The following is a 12943-nucleotide window of genomic DNA, read 5'->3' as shown; positions in this document are numbered from 1 at the left end:
TATTAACTGAACGGAAAGCTGGAAGAAACAAATGTCCCAAGGGAAGAGAATCTGCTAAAAGTGATATGGCCAGTTAGAAGAGAGTTTTAGTAGAGCCTGTACTAAAGCCGTTTTTCCTACATCCAGTCCTGTTTCCTTCCCCGTGAAGGGCTCGGCTTTCAGTAACAAAGGAAACCCTCTCCAGAGGCTAATGTCTGCTGGTCTCAATCTCTGAGCAATTGCACAGAGTGGGTGCACAGATGCAGGTCTGCATTTCTGTTAGGCTCGCCCAGAGATGTTTTCACTCAGTCAGAAAACAAGAAGGCATCCACTGGACACAACACACTGTGCCCCAGAGCACAAGTAACGACTTCTGGAGGTGGGGAGAAGGAACCCAGCTTGAGGGGAGGGAGGCATCCAAGATGGCAGAGTGCTGACCCAGTGGCTGTGAGGAGTTCTGAGTAGTATTATCACGTCCCCTTGCAGCTTACCTGAGGGGTGAGCTGGGCAGTAAGGAGAGAACGGAGAGGGAGGGAGGGTCCCACATGAGCTCTCTACCATGACTGTGGGAAGTCAGGTGGCCATCTTGTTTCTCAACACCTCATCAACCCTCCACCATCGCCAGCAAAGTGCATTGTGTGTTCAGCGGGGGGGGGGGGGGGGGCGGTTAGAGCGTTCCGATTAGGGTGCAAAATGTTTCTTGAAAACAGAGATGACCCCATTCCCAAAGGAGATAAGCAGGAATCCAGGCATGTAGAAACGCTCGATAATTTTATCTCATCTCCTTTACATAGACTTAGTTACTTTTCAGTGTGGATTGTTGTTAGCAAAGCACAGAAATACTTTTTAAAGTTAGCAAGTTAAAGTTATACAAGAGCCATCAGAAGAAGACACTACCTTCAACATGTGGTAATTAAGCCTTGAGCCTTTTGCTAATGCTAGTCTTTAAGGCTGAATCTAGGATGTATCATGATAAAACAATGTGACCAATTTTTTTTTAAAAAAGGACAAACCTAAGCAAAACAGCTCCTAAGAAAGCCAGACTTTTGCTCTGATGGTGTTGGGGGTGCTGGGAAGAGCTGGGCAGCTCCTCCTCGAATACTTACTGGGAGCCTAACGCACCAGGCCGTGTGCTAGGAGCTGGGGACACTGCTGTGAGCAAACTGACCTGGTGCTGCCTTGATGGGGGACAAACTTTGATAAAAGGAGGGTACAAATGTCAAGCTGCGATTGTAGTGAGTGCCTTGCGGACCAACAATCTGTGGCCATCCCGGGGGACCCGACTGGGCCTCAGAGGAATTCGGGAAGGTTCTCAGGGGAGGAGATATCTGACCTGAGGTCTGAGAAGGGGAAGCCCAGAGGGTACAAGGCCGGGGGGTGCTGCAGGCAGAGGGGAACGGCACACTCAGTAAACCCTTGACCTATTCCGTCAAAGCAGGGGTGCGGCTTAAACTGCTTGTCCTTCCCAGCCACGTGGAGGGGACTTTGGACTTGACTACAGAGACATAAAATTCAGGCTTATGTCTATGGATCAGCCGTGGGAGGCCTCCCAGAGTCTTCCCTCCAAACATCAGGCCAGAAGGGTCTTCAGCCTGAAACCTACAGCATCTTGCTGGGTTGATGCTGAACGCTGCGCAGAGGGTCAGGAAACATTCAACGACTGTCTTCCTCCTATGAGGCTAGGCTTGATTTCTGAGTGAACTCAAGTTCACCCAGAATAAGCGTGCTGACCAAGTGAGGTGCCTAATCCTGGCCACATCATTTCAGTCAGGCCAAGGCTTGGCTTTCCACAGCCTACCCAAGAAAATCCAGGCCTATCTCACCTCTGCTGTGCCTGGAGAGGGCAGGCCTACTGTTATTTTCTTGTGTTCATCCCCTTTGTAAGGGCTCAGGCCGTAGCCCCCGAAGGAGGAAATAACCTGTAAGTAAACAAAGGACAGGGCCACGTAGCCTGCCAGAGCAAGAGTTCAGGCGAAATGGCCTAGAAATGACCCACACAGAATAGCCCACAAGCGATTTTACTGCCCCATAAACGCTAAACTTGAGTACAACGGTGAACGGTAGCAAGGTGACCTGCAGCCTGCCTTTTTTTCACTTCCTCAAGAGACCTTCAAGAGCTCAGCACCAGGGGCCCCAGCCAGGACGACGGTAGCTCCAACGCACTGAGCTCCGACGGAGGGGCTGTGCACCTGTCACCTCCTTACAGCCTGGCAGCAACCGTCAGCCCGCGGTCACCACCGATCCCATTTAACAGACAGGCACAGGGAGGACCGAGGCCCACAGCCGACAAACAGGGACGCGGGGACTGGCGCCCAGGGCCGTCAGACACCCGAGCGCTCACTGCCAGCCTTGCGAGAGCTCGATCCCCTCCTTCGCGTCTCAATCCACGCCCCCTTTTTCCAAATCCCGAACAGCCCGAACTGCCCGGCAGTCCCAGCTGGTTAGCGGGGAAGGGAGGGCGCGCTGAGCGGAGCCAGCGATGCTGGAGGGGGGCGGGGGGGCGCGAGGGCCCTTTCTTTTCCCAAAGTTTCTTTGCGGGCCGGCTGGGGGGATGAGAGGGAGCAGGGCCAGGTGGGAGGGCGGTTGTGGAGGGAGGGAAGGAGCGCACACGGGCGGGAGGGGCGCAAGCGGGGGCGGGGGCGGAAGTTACCAGGCCCCGGCGCGGCGGGCGGCGGGGCGGCCAGCGCTGGCGTCCGTCGCGGCCCCTCGGCGCTGAGGGTCTGAGGCCGCCCAGACGAAAGCGAAAGTAAAAGCCCCGGCGTGGCAGGGGGCGGAGTCTCGCGGGGCAGCCCCGGGCAGGCCGGACAGCGGGCGACGCCTGCTGCTCGCGCGGCCGGCGCGCACCGCCCCTGGAGGGCGCCCTCTGCAAAACTGGTGGCCGGGTCGGCACACTGTCCGCGTTCACCGCCCGGGGGAAAGGCGCCCGTGCAAAGTTGGCCGCGCACCCCCTAGAACTTGCCGGATAAAGTTTGCAGGCAGCTCTGCGATCCCGACGCCGCGCTCACAGTCCCCGGGAGCGCACCTTCTGCACCCCCGGCGCTCTCCAAGGGACCCGGGAGCGCGCTCGGCAAACGGGGCGCGCACGGAACCGCAGCCGCACACCCTGAAGAGCGCGCCCCGCGGACTTCGCGGCGCTCAAGGGTCGGGCGCTCGCCAGGGGTTCTCCCCTCCTGCCGCTGCTGTCCCCCGTCTGCACCTCCGTTCGGGTCTCCGCACCGGTTCGGGGACCCGGTTCCCACAGCCAGAGGGCTCTTCCGCAGCCAGGCCCCCGACCCCAGTCCGTGCTGGTGGCGTGCCCACCCCGGGGATTGGGTGCCGGGCGCCCGCAGCAGCTGGAGCTACCTTCTCCGAGGCGGGACTCCTGGGACCAGCCCTGGGGTCGCCGATGGGCTTCCACTCGCTGGGGCGTCTCGGTTCGCGCGGGGGGCGGTAGGACCCGAACTCCGCTCTGTCGTCGTGGACGAGCTCCGTCTCCTAACTCGGAGAACTGGTCTGAAGTTAGTGCCAGAATCTGTCCTGCTCGATTTACTGAGCGCCCCCAAGTGTCAGCCACTGGGGATGTGGCCGTGACTTAGTCGAACGTGGAAGGGACCGTGCGCTCTCCCGGATCCCACCTCACTCCTGCCCCTGCGCCCCGCACACGTGCGCGGATGCACACGCGCAACACACACATGGCGTCTTCACCCTTGGGCCTCCAGCCGGCGCCTCCTATGCCTCTGTCTCCAAGCCCGCTCAGGGAAGCGACTGATTAACGGGTCACACTGAGGTGTGAATGTATGAGAAGTTACACTTCTACCTGTGCCAGAAATAATTGCTTTTGAAGAACTTTCAACCCCCTTGAGTGAAAGGAAACCGTCGTGGCGTGAGATCAGGCAAGGACCACATCTTGTCGTTTTGTTTGCTGGCTTTACCCTGGGCCCGAGACTAAAGTAACCGTCTAGAATCTCACCAGGTAAGGACGCTTTCTTGGTCTAGGACGGACTGGCTCCAGGTAAGTGTCAGGGCATGGCTGTAATTTACTAACTGCTGCAAAAATCCCGAATTCCCGAATGTTTTAAGCAGTCACCCTGTTTCCAATATGGCTGTGTTATATAGGCTGGAAATTTGTGCCCACGGCCCCCATGGTCGAATGTTGGAACTCGATGCTCAGCGTGATGGTTTTACGAGTTGGGTATGATTTTGGGAAGTGCCTAAGTCTTGAGGGTGGAGCCCTTGTGAGTGGGATTAGTGCCCTTATAAAAAAAGGCCTGACAGAGCATTCTAGCCACTTCCACCCGGTGAGGACACAGACGGAAGTTGCAGACTGCATCCCCAAAGAGGGGGTCTCAGGAGAACCCCATCATGCCGGCACCGTGATCTTGGACTTCTAGCCTCCAGGACCGGGTGAAATAAGTTCCTGCTGTTTATAAGCTATTCAGTCTGTAGTATGTTGTTACAGCAGCCCAAACAGGCCATATATAAGGATGTTATATAGAACATCCATGTTTCTAAAATGTTGGGGATAAACTAACTCCTTGTAGACACTAAGATAATTTGCTGTTTTAAAGGAATTCGGTTGTGAATCCTTTGAGAAATGAAAACTACCAGTAAGGAAAATTGGTTGCTCTCTAATTTAATTTATAAATTTAAGTTTTTTGCAGGTTATTCTGGAGATAGAGTGAAACACAATGTTAGATTTGGAAGGGACCTTAACTACTACTCCCTCTGCTCATTTTATAGGTAAAGAATCTGAGGCTCAGAGCAGTTTTCCACACCCTTCCTAGCGGCAGAACCAGGATCAGGCTGCCTAGAAAAATAATGAATTTTCCATCCTCAAGAAGTCTCTACCGTAAGTTATATCATGCAAATGTATATTTGTATTGCACGTAGGAATTCATTGCTGGCTAAGAAAGATGGTTTGAAGGAAAACTTTCTTTTTTCAGTTCTTTAGTGTGGGCTGGCATGGGGAACCCCAAAGATAATTGCTCTGAGGCTGGATTTTCCCGGTATTAACAAGTAAAATCATGGAGAGAAGAAATAATTTTGAACTTTTCCCTCTATAATAGTTTTACTGAGACTTTAGATCCAAGTGACATTCTAACTGTATTTCTTGTGTCTCTCCAGCCTTGGCCCATGCCATTGTCTTCTGCTTCCTTTCCATACTCACATGATTAGCATGTAAGTCTTCCTCCTCCTTCCAGAAAAGTCCCCAAACGCCATTACTCAAATGGTTTCCCCAGGGCTAGACTCCTGGGTGCTCCTGGACTGGTCCCTTCGGCCCTTCCCTCTGGCCCTCTCCTCTTGCCCTGGTGAGCTCCTTAATCCCCCCCCTCAACCTGCTGAGCACAGGACCCCCAAAGGATGCCACCAGTGATGTTTCTCCAATTCTTCACAGCGCAGCTCAGGCCAGGCTATGACTTTATACAGGACTCCATTGAAGGATATCCCTTGTTTGACAGAAATGCCCAGAAATGTCTTAAGAGTCACAAGCCCAAACCCAAACTCTGGTTGAGGCACCGGCAGCCTCCTTCAACGGGGGGTGGTGGAGGGGAAGAGTGGGAAACTCTGGGTTGAGGCAGAATTCCCTGAAAGGGGGAATTCGTGTTGAACCTAGTATCAGTGAATTGTCTCTCAGCTCCGCACTCACCCTTTTTGTCTGTTCCGTAAAAATTAACCTGGGCCCTTTATGTAGTTTTCCTTGCTTCCCTCCCCCTGCCATGTTATGCTTTGCCTGTAGGGGGTGCTGGACAGAGATTACAAGAGGAAAACCAGTATGTCTGGTGTGCTGGAAAATCAGGCTCTTACGGAGGCTTCTCGGGTTTCTGTGGCGCACCCAGCTTCCCTGGTGCCCAGCTACTGCTCTGCCTACCAGCTGGCAGCATCCAACAATCCTGGCACTCCCTCACATGGTTTTGAGATACCTCCCTATCAACCTAGAGAGTCGATTTCCAGAAAGTTCTAGGGGCCAGATTTCTAGCAAGTTCTACCAGCACGGCATGACAGTGACTTCTCTGTCATCTGGTGAGTCACAGCCACACTCTCTTCAACAAGATTTGGATCTCAGCCCCGGGGTGAGGAGAAGGTGGGGGACTGTCTGTCTCAGCTCAGAGCAGGGGTAGCGGCTTGTTACGTCGTTAGGTTACGTCACGTTACTTTACGTGTTATAGGCCGTGCGCTGTGGTAATTGGCTGAGAATCACGTATTTGACTTTATTGGCTCTTCTTTCTGTGGCTCACTCACACCCTCACTCCTGCCTTGTGGAACGACTCCCCAAATGAACTACCAAGTCCTCACCTCAAGATCTGGTTTTGGGAGAACATAAACTAAGGTAGACATGCACCCCCCAGCGAGGGAGGGACAATTCCAGTCTAAGCAAAGTGACAGGGACAGAACGAAGGGTCAGGAGCTTTCTCCTCCCTCTGAATTTGTCATCTCCCTGTAATTTCAAAACCGTTTCACATCCATGGCCCTGGGGGGCACTGGAAATGACTCAGAGCTAGGAAGAATGACCTCATCTTCTGGATGACAGAACCAAGGTACAAAAAGATCTTGACCTGCTGAAGCAACGGGGCTTCCATCAACAGGACGAAATTGAAGAGATAAACAAGTGCTCCGTTTAAGTTCATAAAGAAAGTCAGTTATCCACAGACTGAACATGATAGCGATTCGTTTGAAACGAAATGCGGGGTTTTTCACTGATCATAATGTCCCTACGAGTCAGGACTTCAAAAAAAAAAAAAAAAAAAAAACAAAAAACAAAGAAACGTGGGGCAGTGTTGGCAAAAGCATCCAAATCGAGGACCCAGAAGATTCTCCATGGCCTGGCCCTGGCTCACCACAACCAAGCCCAAGTCTCGGACTCTCTGGTGATTGGACGGCATATCGGACACCTCGCAGGAGCCACTTCATTTATTTACTTATTTACTTACTTACTTATTTAGTGTTTATTTTTGAGAGGAGGGGAAAGGCAGAGAGAGAGAGAGGGAGACAGAGGATCCAAAGCTGGTTGGTACCAACAGCAGAGAGCCGGATTCAGGGCTCGAACTCATGAACGGTGAAATCATGGCCTGAGCCGAAGTCAGACATTCAACCAGCTGAGCCGCCCAGGCGCCCCAGGAGCCACTTTAGATCCACACAGCCTCACCTGTCTCAGGACCTCTGCCTGCTTGGGTTGGTCCAGCCTCAGCACTGGCAAGTAGCTCTGTGTGGGCTCTGGCCATCTTCATGGGGGCACGACCAACAGTGTCTTTGGCCTTCTGTTGTCTTTGCTCTTTTCCCCTGTTGCTGTTGAAGCATAAGATGCTGGGGGACGCCACGGGCATATACACAGCATGGACGCGTAGGGAAGTTAACACCCAGTGGGACTCCCACCAATGGGAGACAAGGGCCAGGAGGTATATTCTTCCCCCTTCCTTCCTGTCGCAGATGTTCCTGATTAGAAGTTGTTTATGTAGCCTCTTGGAAGATGGCGATCGAGCTGTCCAGTGCACCTCATATCAGGCAGTGGCTCCTTTGAGAGTGAACCTTCATATTGACCCCCTCCCCAACTGCACCACCATTTCCCGCCTCTTTTCTTCTCCCTGGCACTACCTTTCTAAATAAAGTCCTTGGACATAAGCCTTTGCCTCCTGTTCTGTTTTGCGGGGAACCCAGGCTAAGACACGTCTGAACGTATCCCGAAGGCCACACGAGTGTCGTGTGCTCCTTGGCTACGGCTTGGATGGGTGGCTTAGGTAGTCACTGTGGCAAGGTGGGGGGAGGGCTCTACCGGAAGTGAGCAGGGTGGGATGGACAAAGGAGCGACCGCCCACAGTGCCTGTCAAGCAGAGGGGAGCCCTGTGGATCTCGCTCCAGCAGTGAGCGGTCACCCGAGTTCCTTAAGGTGTCCGATTCTAGTTCACTGGGCTTGTTCTCCTCGTGACTTCCGATCCCTAATAAATGCCTCTTAGAAGCAGAGGTAAAGGTACAAATCCAATTCAACATCTTCATTCTGGTAATTGTTTTCACAGGGGCGACCTCGAACCGCAGCGGCTAGGTCACCCCTTAGAGAAGTGGTAAGTGGCTTTTAACTTACGTGGAATCTGACTGTAATTCCTCATCCCTCTGGGTTGCGGCAGAGTCCTTTCTCAGTGATTACTGGGGCTCGCACCCAGCCACCCAGGAAAAGCTTGAGAAGCCTGTTAAAGAGCAGAACGTTCTGGGAACACTTCAAGTCCTGCACCAGCTTTCAGCATGGGAGCCTTCCGGAGCCTGGGGTCCCTGCTCGGGGTCCCCTTCCTGCTGAGAGAGCAGCCTTGGGCCCTGCTATCTACCTGTGGGAACCCCGGACTGCAGCCCCTCCTTCGTGTCGTGTGAATGCTGCTTTCTGCTTTTTCCCCACTTGCTTTGCAACCTACTCCCCCTTCCCAGCTCAGTACTTAACTGAACATCTTTTCTGTGTCAGGCCTTGTTCCAGGCACTAGGGAAAGAAATGACAAGAACCAGGGATCCTGTTTTGAAGGAACTTGTATTTTGATGGAGGAGACAGATACTTTTACTTTATTCTGTTTTATTATTTATTTATTTTCAAAACGTTTTCTTTATTTTTGAAAGAGAGAGCGGGGGAGGGGCCGGGGGAGGGGGGCGGGCAGAGGATCCGAAGCAGGCTCTGTGCTGACAGCTGCAAGCCTGATGTGGGGCTAGAACTCAGGAACCGTGAGATCATGACCTGAGCCGAAGTCGGATGCTCAACCCACTGAGCCACTCGGGTGCCCCGGAGACAGAAAATTTTAAAATGCAGAGATTCTGATACTCAAGATGTCCAGTGGTGGTTAACTTCGATGAAGAACATAAAGCAGGGTAAGGGCCATAGAAAGTGGTCAGGTGAGGGGTGGAAACAGGTGAGGTGCCATCTTTCGGAAGCTGTTTCTAGAAGGTCTGTTTTCAGGTGACATGGAGGTGGACACTGAAGGTGACGGAGGGGCTTCGTGAAGCCAGGAAGAGAGGGCTCGTCTTTAAGCTGCCCCACTTCAGGCCTGGGAAGGAAGAGAATAAACAGACCTTCTTGGAACGATCTAGGATAACGTACAGAGACCAAAACACTGAGAGGTCTAGTGTGTTCTTATCCTAATCAGTTTTCAGCCTCACTGTTGTGAACATCTTTTTTATTTTTATTTTTTTAGATTTTTTTAAAAAGTTTATTTTTGAGAGAGAGAGAGAGAGATTGAGAGAGCACGCACAAGTGAGGGAGGGGCAGAGAGAAGGAGACACAGAATCCGAAGCAGGCTTCAGGCTCTGAGCTGTCAGCAGAGGGCCCAACGCGGGGCTAGAACCCAAGAATCGTGAAATCATGACCTGAGCCAAAGTCGGACCTCACTGACTGAGCCAGCCAGGCGCCCTATTATAAACATTTTTAATAGATAAAGCTAAAATTCAGGTACGGTGTTTACCCCTCCCATGGAGTGAATCAAGCCTGTTTTGTTTCTTATATTTTTGGGAGCTGGCCTCTCTGCTTTAGTCACAGGCCTCATAGAGCAAGCTTTTCTAATTTGATCATTGGATGAGTGTGTGGCCTATCTCTTTGTATTCTTTTCTTGGGTTATGATCACAGTTAGTGTTAAACTACTACATGCTGCCTAATCACACACGAGGATTTGGTCACCCACATAAACATGATGCTGTTGTGAGTTCATTTTTCTATTTAGAGAAGCACGTCAGCTAGAAATACCTCCAGCTCATTTCCCAGACGCATGCGGGCTAAGCCAGTCGCCAAAATAGCCCCTTAAGTAAGTGGCAGCTTTAAAAACCATCCAGCTGCTGACTTCAAACTAGAAGGTCAGCAAAGGAAAGTGGAAGTTGGATTTTGAATGAGCAAGGTGTCCGCAAGGTTTTGACGGTGGTCAGGATTTTGGGAGACTTGAACAGCTAGCCTGGGACTGTTCCTTGGATTTCTTGCCTGTTGCCTCTTTTTGTCTGCTCTCTCCGGACATCACGATGAATGTGCAAGCTTGTTCTAGGTGTGGGTATGGAGTTTATCCTGCTGAGAAGATCAGTTGTCTAGATCAGGTCAGTAGACATGTTTTGGCCTGCGGAAATAAATTTACCAATACGGGAAATTTATCTTCTCACGTATGGATGTGTGGTTGTTTTTGAACCATCCAAAAAATGTATTTCTCACCTTTCTTCAGTTCTACCCATTTCTATCTGTCTTCTGTGTTGCCTTGAAAAGGTTATTCATTTATTTAACGTTGTATTTGTGTGTATGTGTACATGTGTGCTTATCACCATATTATCTCTAAAGATGAGTTTTTACCTGGAAATGTACAAGAATCCTGAGTCTGGGAAAAAAAAGGTATTTCTGCTAAATCTTTTCTGTACGATTTCTAGATATGGCATAAAGCGTGTTTTCACTGTGAAGTTTGCAAGATGATGCTATCGGTTAATAACTTTGTGAGTCACCAGAAAAAGCCGTACTGTCACGCGTAAGTGTTTGATGCCCTGCCCCACCACCTCTTGGGTTTTGTTTATTTTTTAATGAGGAGCCAACCAGAGCTTCAAATCACACAGTCCAGAGTTAAATCCAAAAATCATCTTCCCCAAGGTTTTCATTTACATAGAATCATTGACGAGCCCTAAGGCAGGATTTTATGCAAAGGACAGAAAGTTGAAAATTTCAAATTTCTTACAGTAAAATGGTAAATCTATCCACTGTAACCACATATCGAATTATTAAATACTGTGCAGAACAGTGTAATTACCACAGATATACCTATAAAGCTTTAATTTTTTTCTTTTAAATAATTCCAGAATCCATTTCTGGTTTTTTTTCAGAAAATTTTTAAGTGGTCATTTTCTAGTTGAAATTTTTGTACCTTCTATATATTGAATTTATTTGATTTAATTTTTCTTTCTTTAAGGCCTTGCTTGGAAAATCGTGAACTTAATTATTAAGTTGTATATTTATGAATGTAAAAAACGACTACCTTTAAGAATAGTCACTCAATCACCTTGGGTAAAATACATTTCTAATTCTGGTTTATATATATTTTTTCTAGCCATAACCCCAAGAACAACACTTTCACAAGTGTCTATCATACTCCATTAAATCTAAATATGAGGAAGACTCCAGAAGCCATCCATGGGGTAAGTTACTTAATTTTGAATTTCAAAATAGCCTTTAAAGAAACTTTTAATTAACTCAGGTTTTTAAGTGTCTGTGTCGACATTGAACCTGCTCATTTTCTTCACTTACATGTGCAAAGCGCATTTAAGTAACAAGTGTTGTTATTTGCCTTACACACTATAGGGGCCAATACCCAAGATAATCTAGCTTGAATATCCAAGGTATTTGTAATCTTTCTCTGTCTGCCAGTCTGTTCACACTGATGATAGTTTACCCGATAGGCCCTATACGCACTAGGTGCCTAATATGTAAAATGAAGTTTATAGAGTTGGAAAATATTATAAGAGCCTTTCCTTATTTTTTCCCCTGATTATTTTGGTATAGAAAATTAGGGGCGCCTGGGTGACTCAGTCAGTTGAGCATCAGACTCTTGATTTTGGCTCAGGTCATGATCTCACCATTCGTCATATCGAGCCCAGTGTTGGGATCTGCACTGACATTGCAGAGCCTTCTTGGGATCCTCTCTCTCTCTCTCTCTCTCTCTCTCTCTCTCTCTGCCCTTCCCCCACTCATGCTCTCTCGCTCTCTCTTTCTCAAAATAAATGGATACATAAATTAATAAAAAGAAAAAAAATTAAAAAAAAAAAAAGAAAACAGTAAACTTCTAGCTCCACACTCTTAAATCTTTCTAGATTCAGTAGTTCTTAACAATTACTAGCAGCCTCTCTTTCCCCTTGGGATAGCGGCAGGTCAAAGAGGCTTTGATTTGGAAGCCATGTTTGCATAGACATGCATAGACAAGCCGTGTTGATAAGCCAACCTCTTTTGAGAAACCAACAATGGGGTTTTGTCAGAGAGCCGGCTATTGACCAGACGCTCGTGTTTATTAAAACGATGACTCATTTAACTTCTTTCCCCCTGCCCCACAGAAGTTGCTCGGCGGGATGGAGCTGGCAACTTTCTAAAATTAGAAACTTGCACATGAGGGGGAAGACTGTCTGTGATCTGCCCTCCGCATGTCCCCTCACCTCATACTGCCTCTCCTGCCTGGGCAGGCTCCCCTTCTCCGCAGGAAGACCTGTGTTAGATGGAACCTCCCCGATGCCCACTGCCACGTGGCTTATTTCACTAAATGCTTTGCACTGATTGTGAGCTTATTTCTTAGCAGGCTTAGATAACATTTACTCCACAGTCATTTAATTCATTTAGTACACGCCACAATCTGACAAAGTAAGTACGATTATCATCCCCTTCTGCTGAGGAACCTGAGGTGCAGAGTGGCTCACACATGCCTGATCTCGAAGAATTCGCAAGCAATCCTAGATGGCCGAGAGGGTTAATTCTCAGAGGATCTTGTTTTCATCTCTTCATGGCTAAGGGCAGCTCCACAAAACTACAGTAAATACAGAGCGTTGCTCCTACTGAAACAGTGCCACGCATTCTTCTAGGCTCTTTATCCATCTTACCTTGTTTTTTTGTTTTGTTTTGTTTTTGTCACAAGAATCCCCTGTAATATTATCATCTGGCAGCCGGGGAGGCTGAGGCTCAGAGAGGTTGAGTAACTTGGGCGGTTTTACCCAGCTAGTTGAGTGGGTACAAATCCAGGTCTGTCTGACTTTAGAACCCGTATCTTAAACAGCTCCATTGGCCTAGCGTTGCGTACCTAGAGGGGAGCAAACTGTCCAGAAGGAAGAAGGGACTTGTTTATGTTTACAAACGTCCAGACGTTTCTGAAGTTGTATAGCCAGAGTGCGGCAGACTAAATACAAGGAGAAGTGGTTACACATCAGATGGCTCTTTGTACGTATTGCACTGTCTACAGAAAGAACCGTGATATCTTTATTTTTCCACACGGTGCTGACTCTTACCTGGCACGTCCCTGCC

General features: G+C 49.4%; 2 protein-coding genes across 12 annotated transcripts in view; one reads left to right on the top strand and one right to left on the bottom strand.

Moving 5' to 3' along the window:
- CASP7 (caspase 7) overlaps positions 1-3462 on the bottom strand; it is a 30395-nt gene extending 26933 nt beyond the window's left edge. The window contains exon 1 of one of the 2 annotated variants that reach the window (XM_027063128.2): positions 3322-3462. The gene's annotated coding sequence lies outside the window, so the exon portion shown is untranslated. Of the gene's footprint in view, positions 1-2629; positions 2763-3321 lie in introns of those variants that run through there. The other variant, XM_015071317.3, reaches the window with a different exon arrangement.
- A 6276-nt stretch (positions 3463-9738) lies between these two features.
- Positions 9739-12943, top strand: part of NRAP (nebulin related anchoring protein) — a 69818-nt gene continuing 66613 nt past the window's right edge. For 8 of the 10 annotated variants that reach the window (XM_027063124.2, XM_053207597.1, XM_027063119.2 and 5 more), the window contains exons 1-3: positions 9739-10002; positions 10324-10418; positions 10992-11079. In XM_027063124.2, the coding sequence (XP_026918925.2) occupies positions 9931-10002; positions 10324-10418; positions 10992-11079 (255 nt within the window). In that variant the 5' untranslated portion in view covers positions 9739-9930. The remainder of the gene's footprint in view (positions 10003-10323; positions 10419-10991; positions 11080-12943) is intronic. The other 2 variants (XM_027063123.2, XM_027063120.2) reach the window with 1 other exon arrangement.

Source organism: Acinonyx jubatus, chromosome D2, assembly GCF_027475565.1.
Source record: "Acinonyx jubatus isolate Ajub_Pintada_27869175 chromosome D2, VMU_Ajub_asm_v1.0, whole genome shotgun sequence".
NCBI classification, from domain to species: Eukaryota; Metazoa; Chordata; class Mammalia; order Carnivora; family Felidae; genus Acinonyx; species Acinonyx jubatus.
This window is presented reverse-complemented; position numbering and strand designations above follow the sequence as displayed.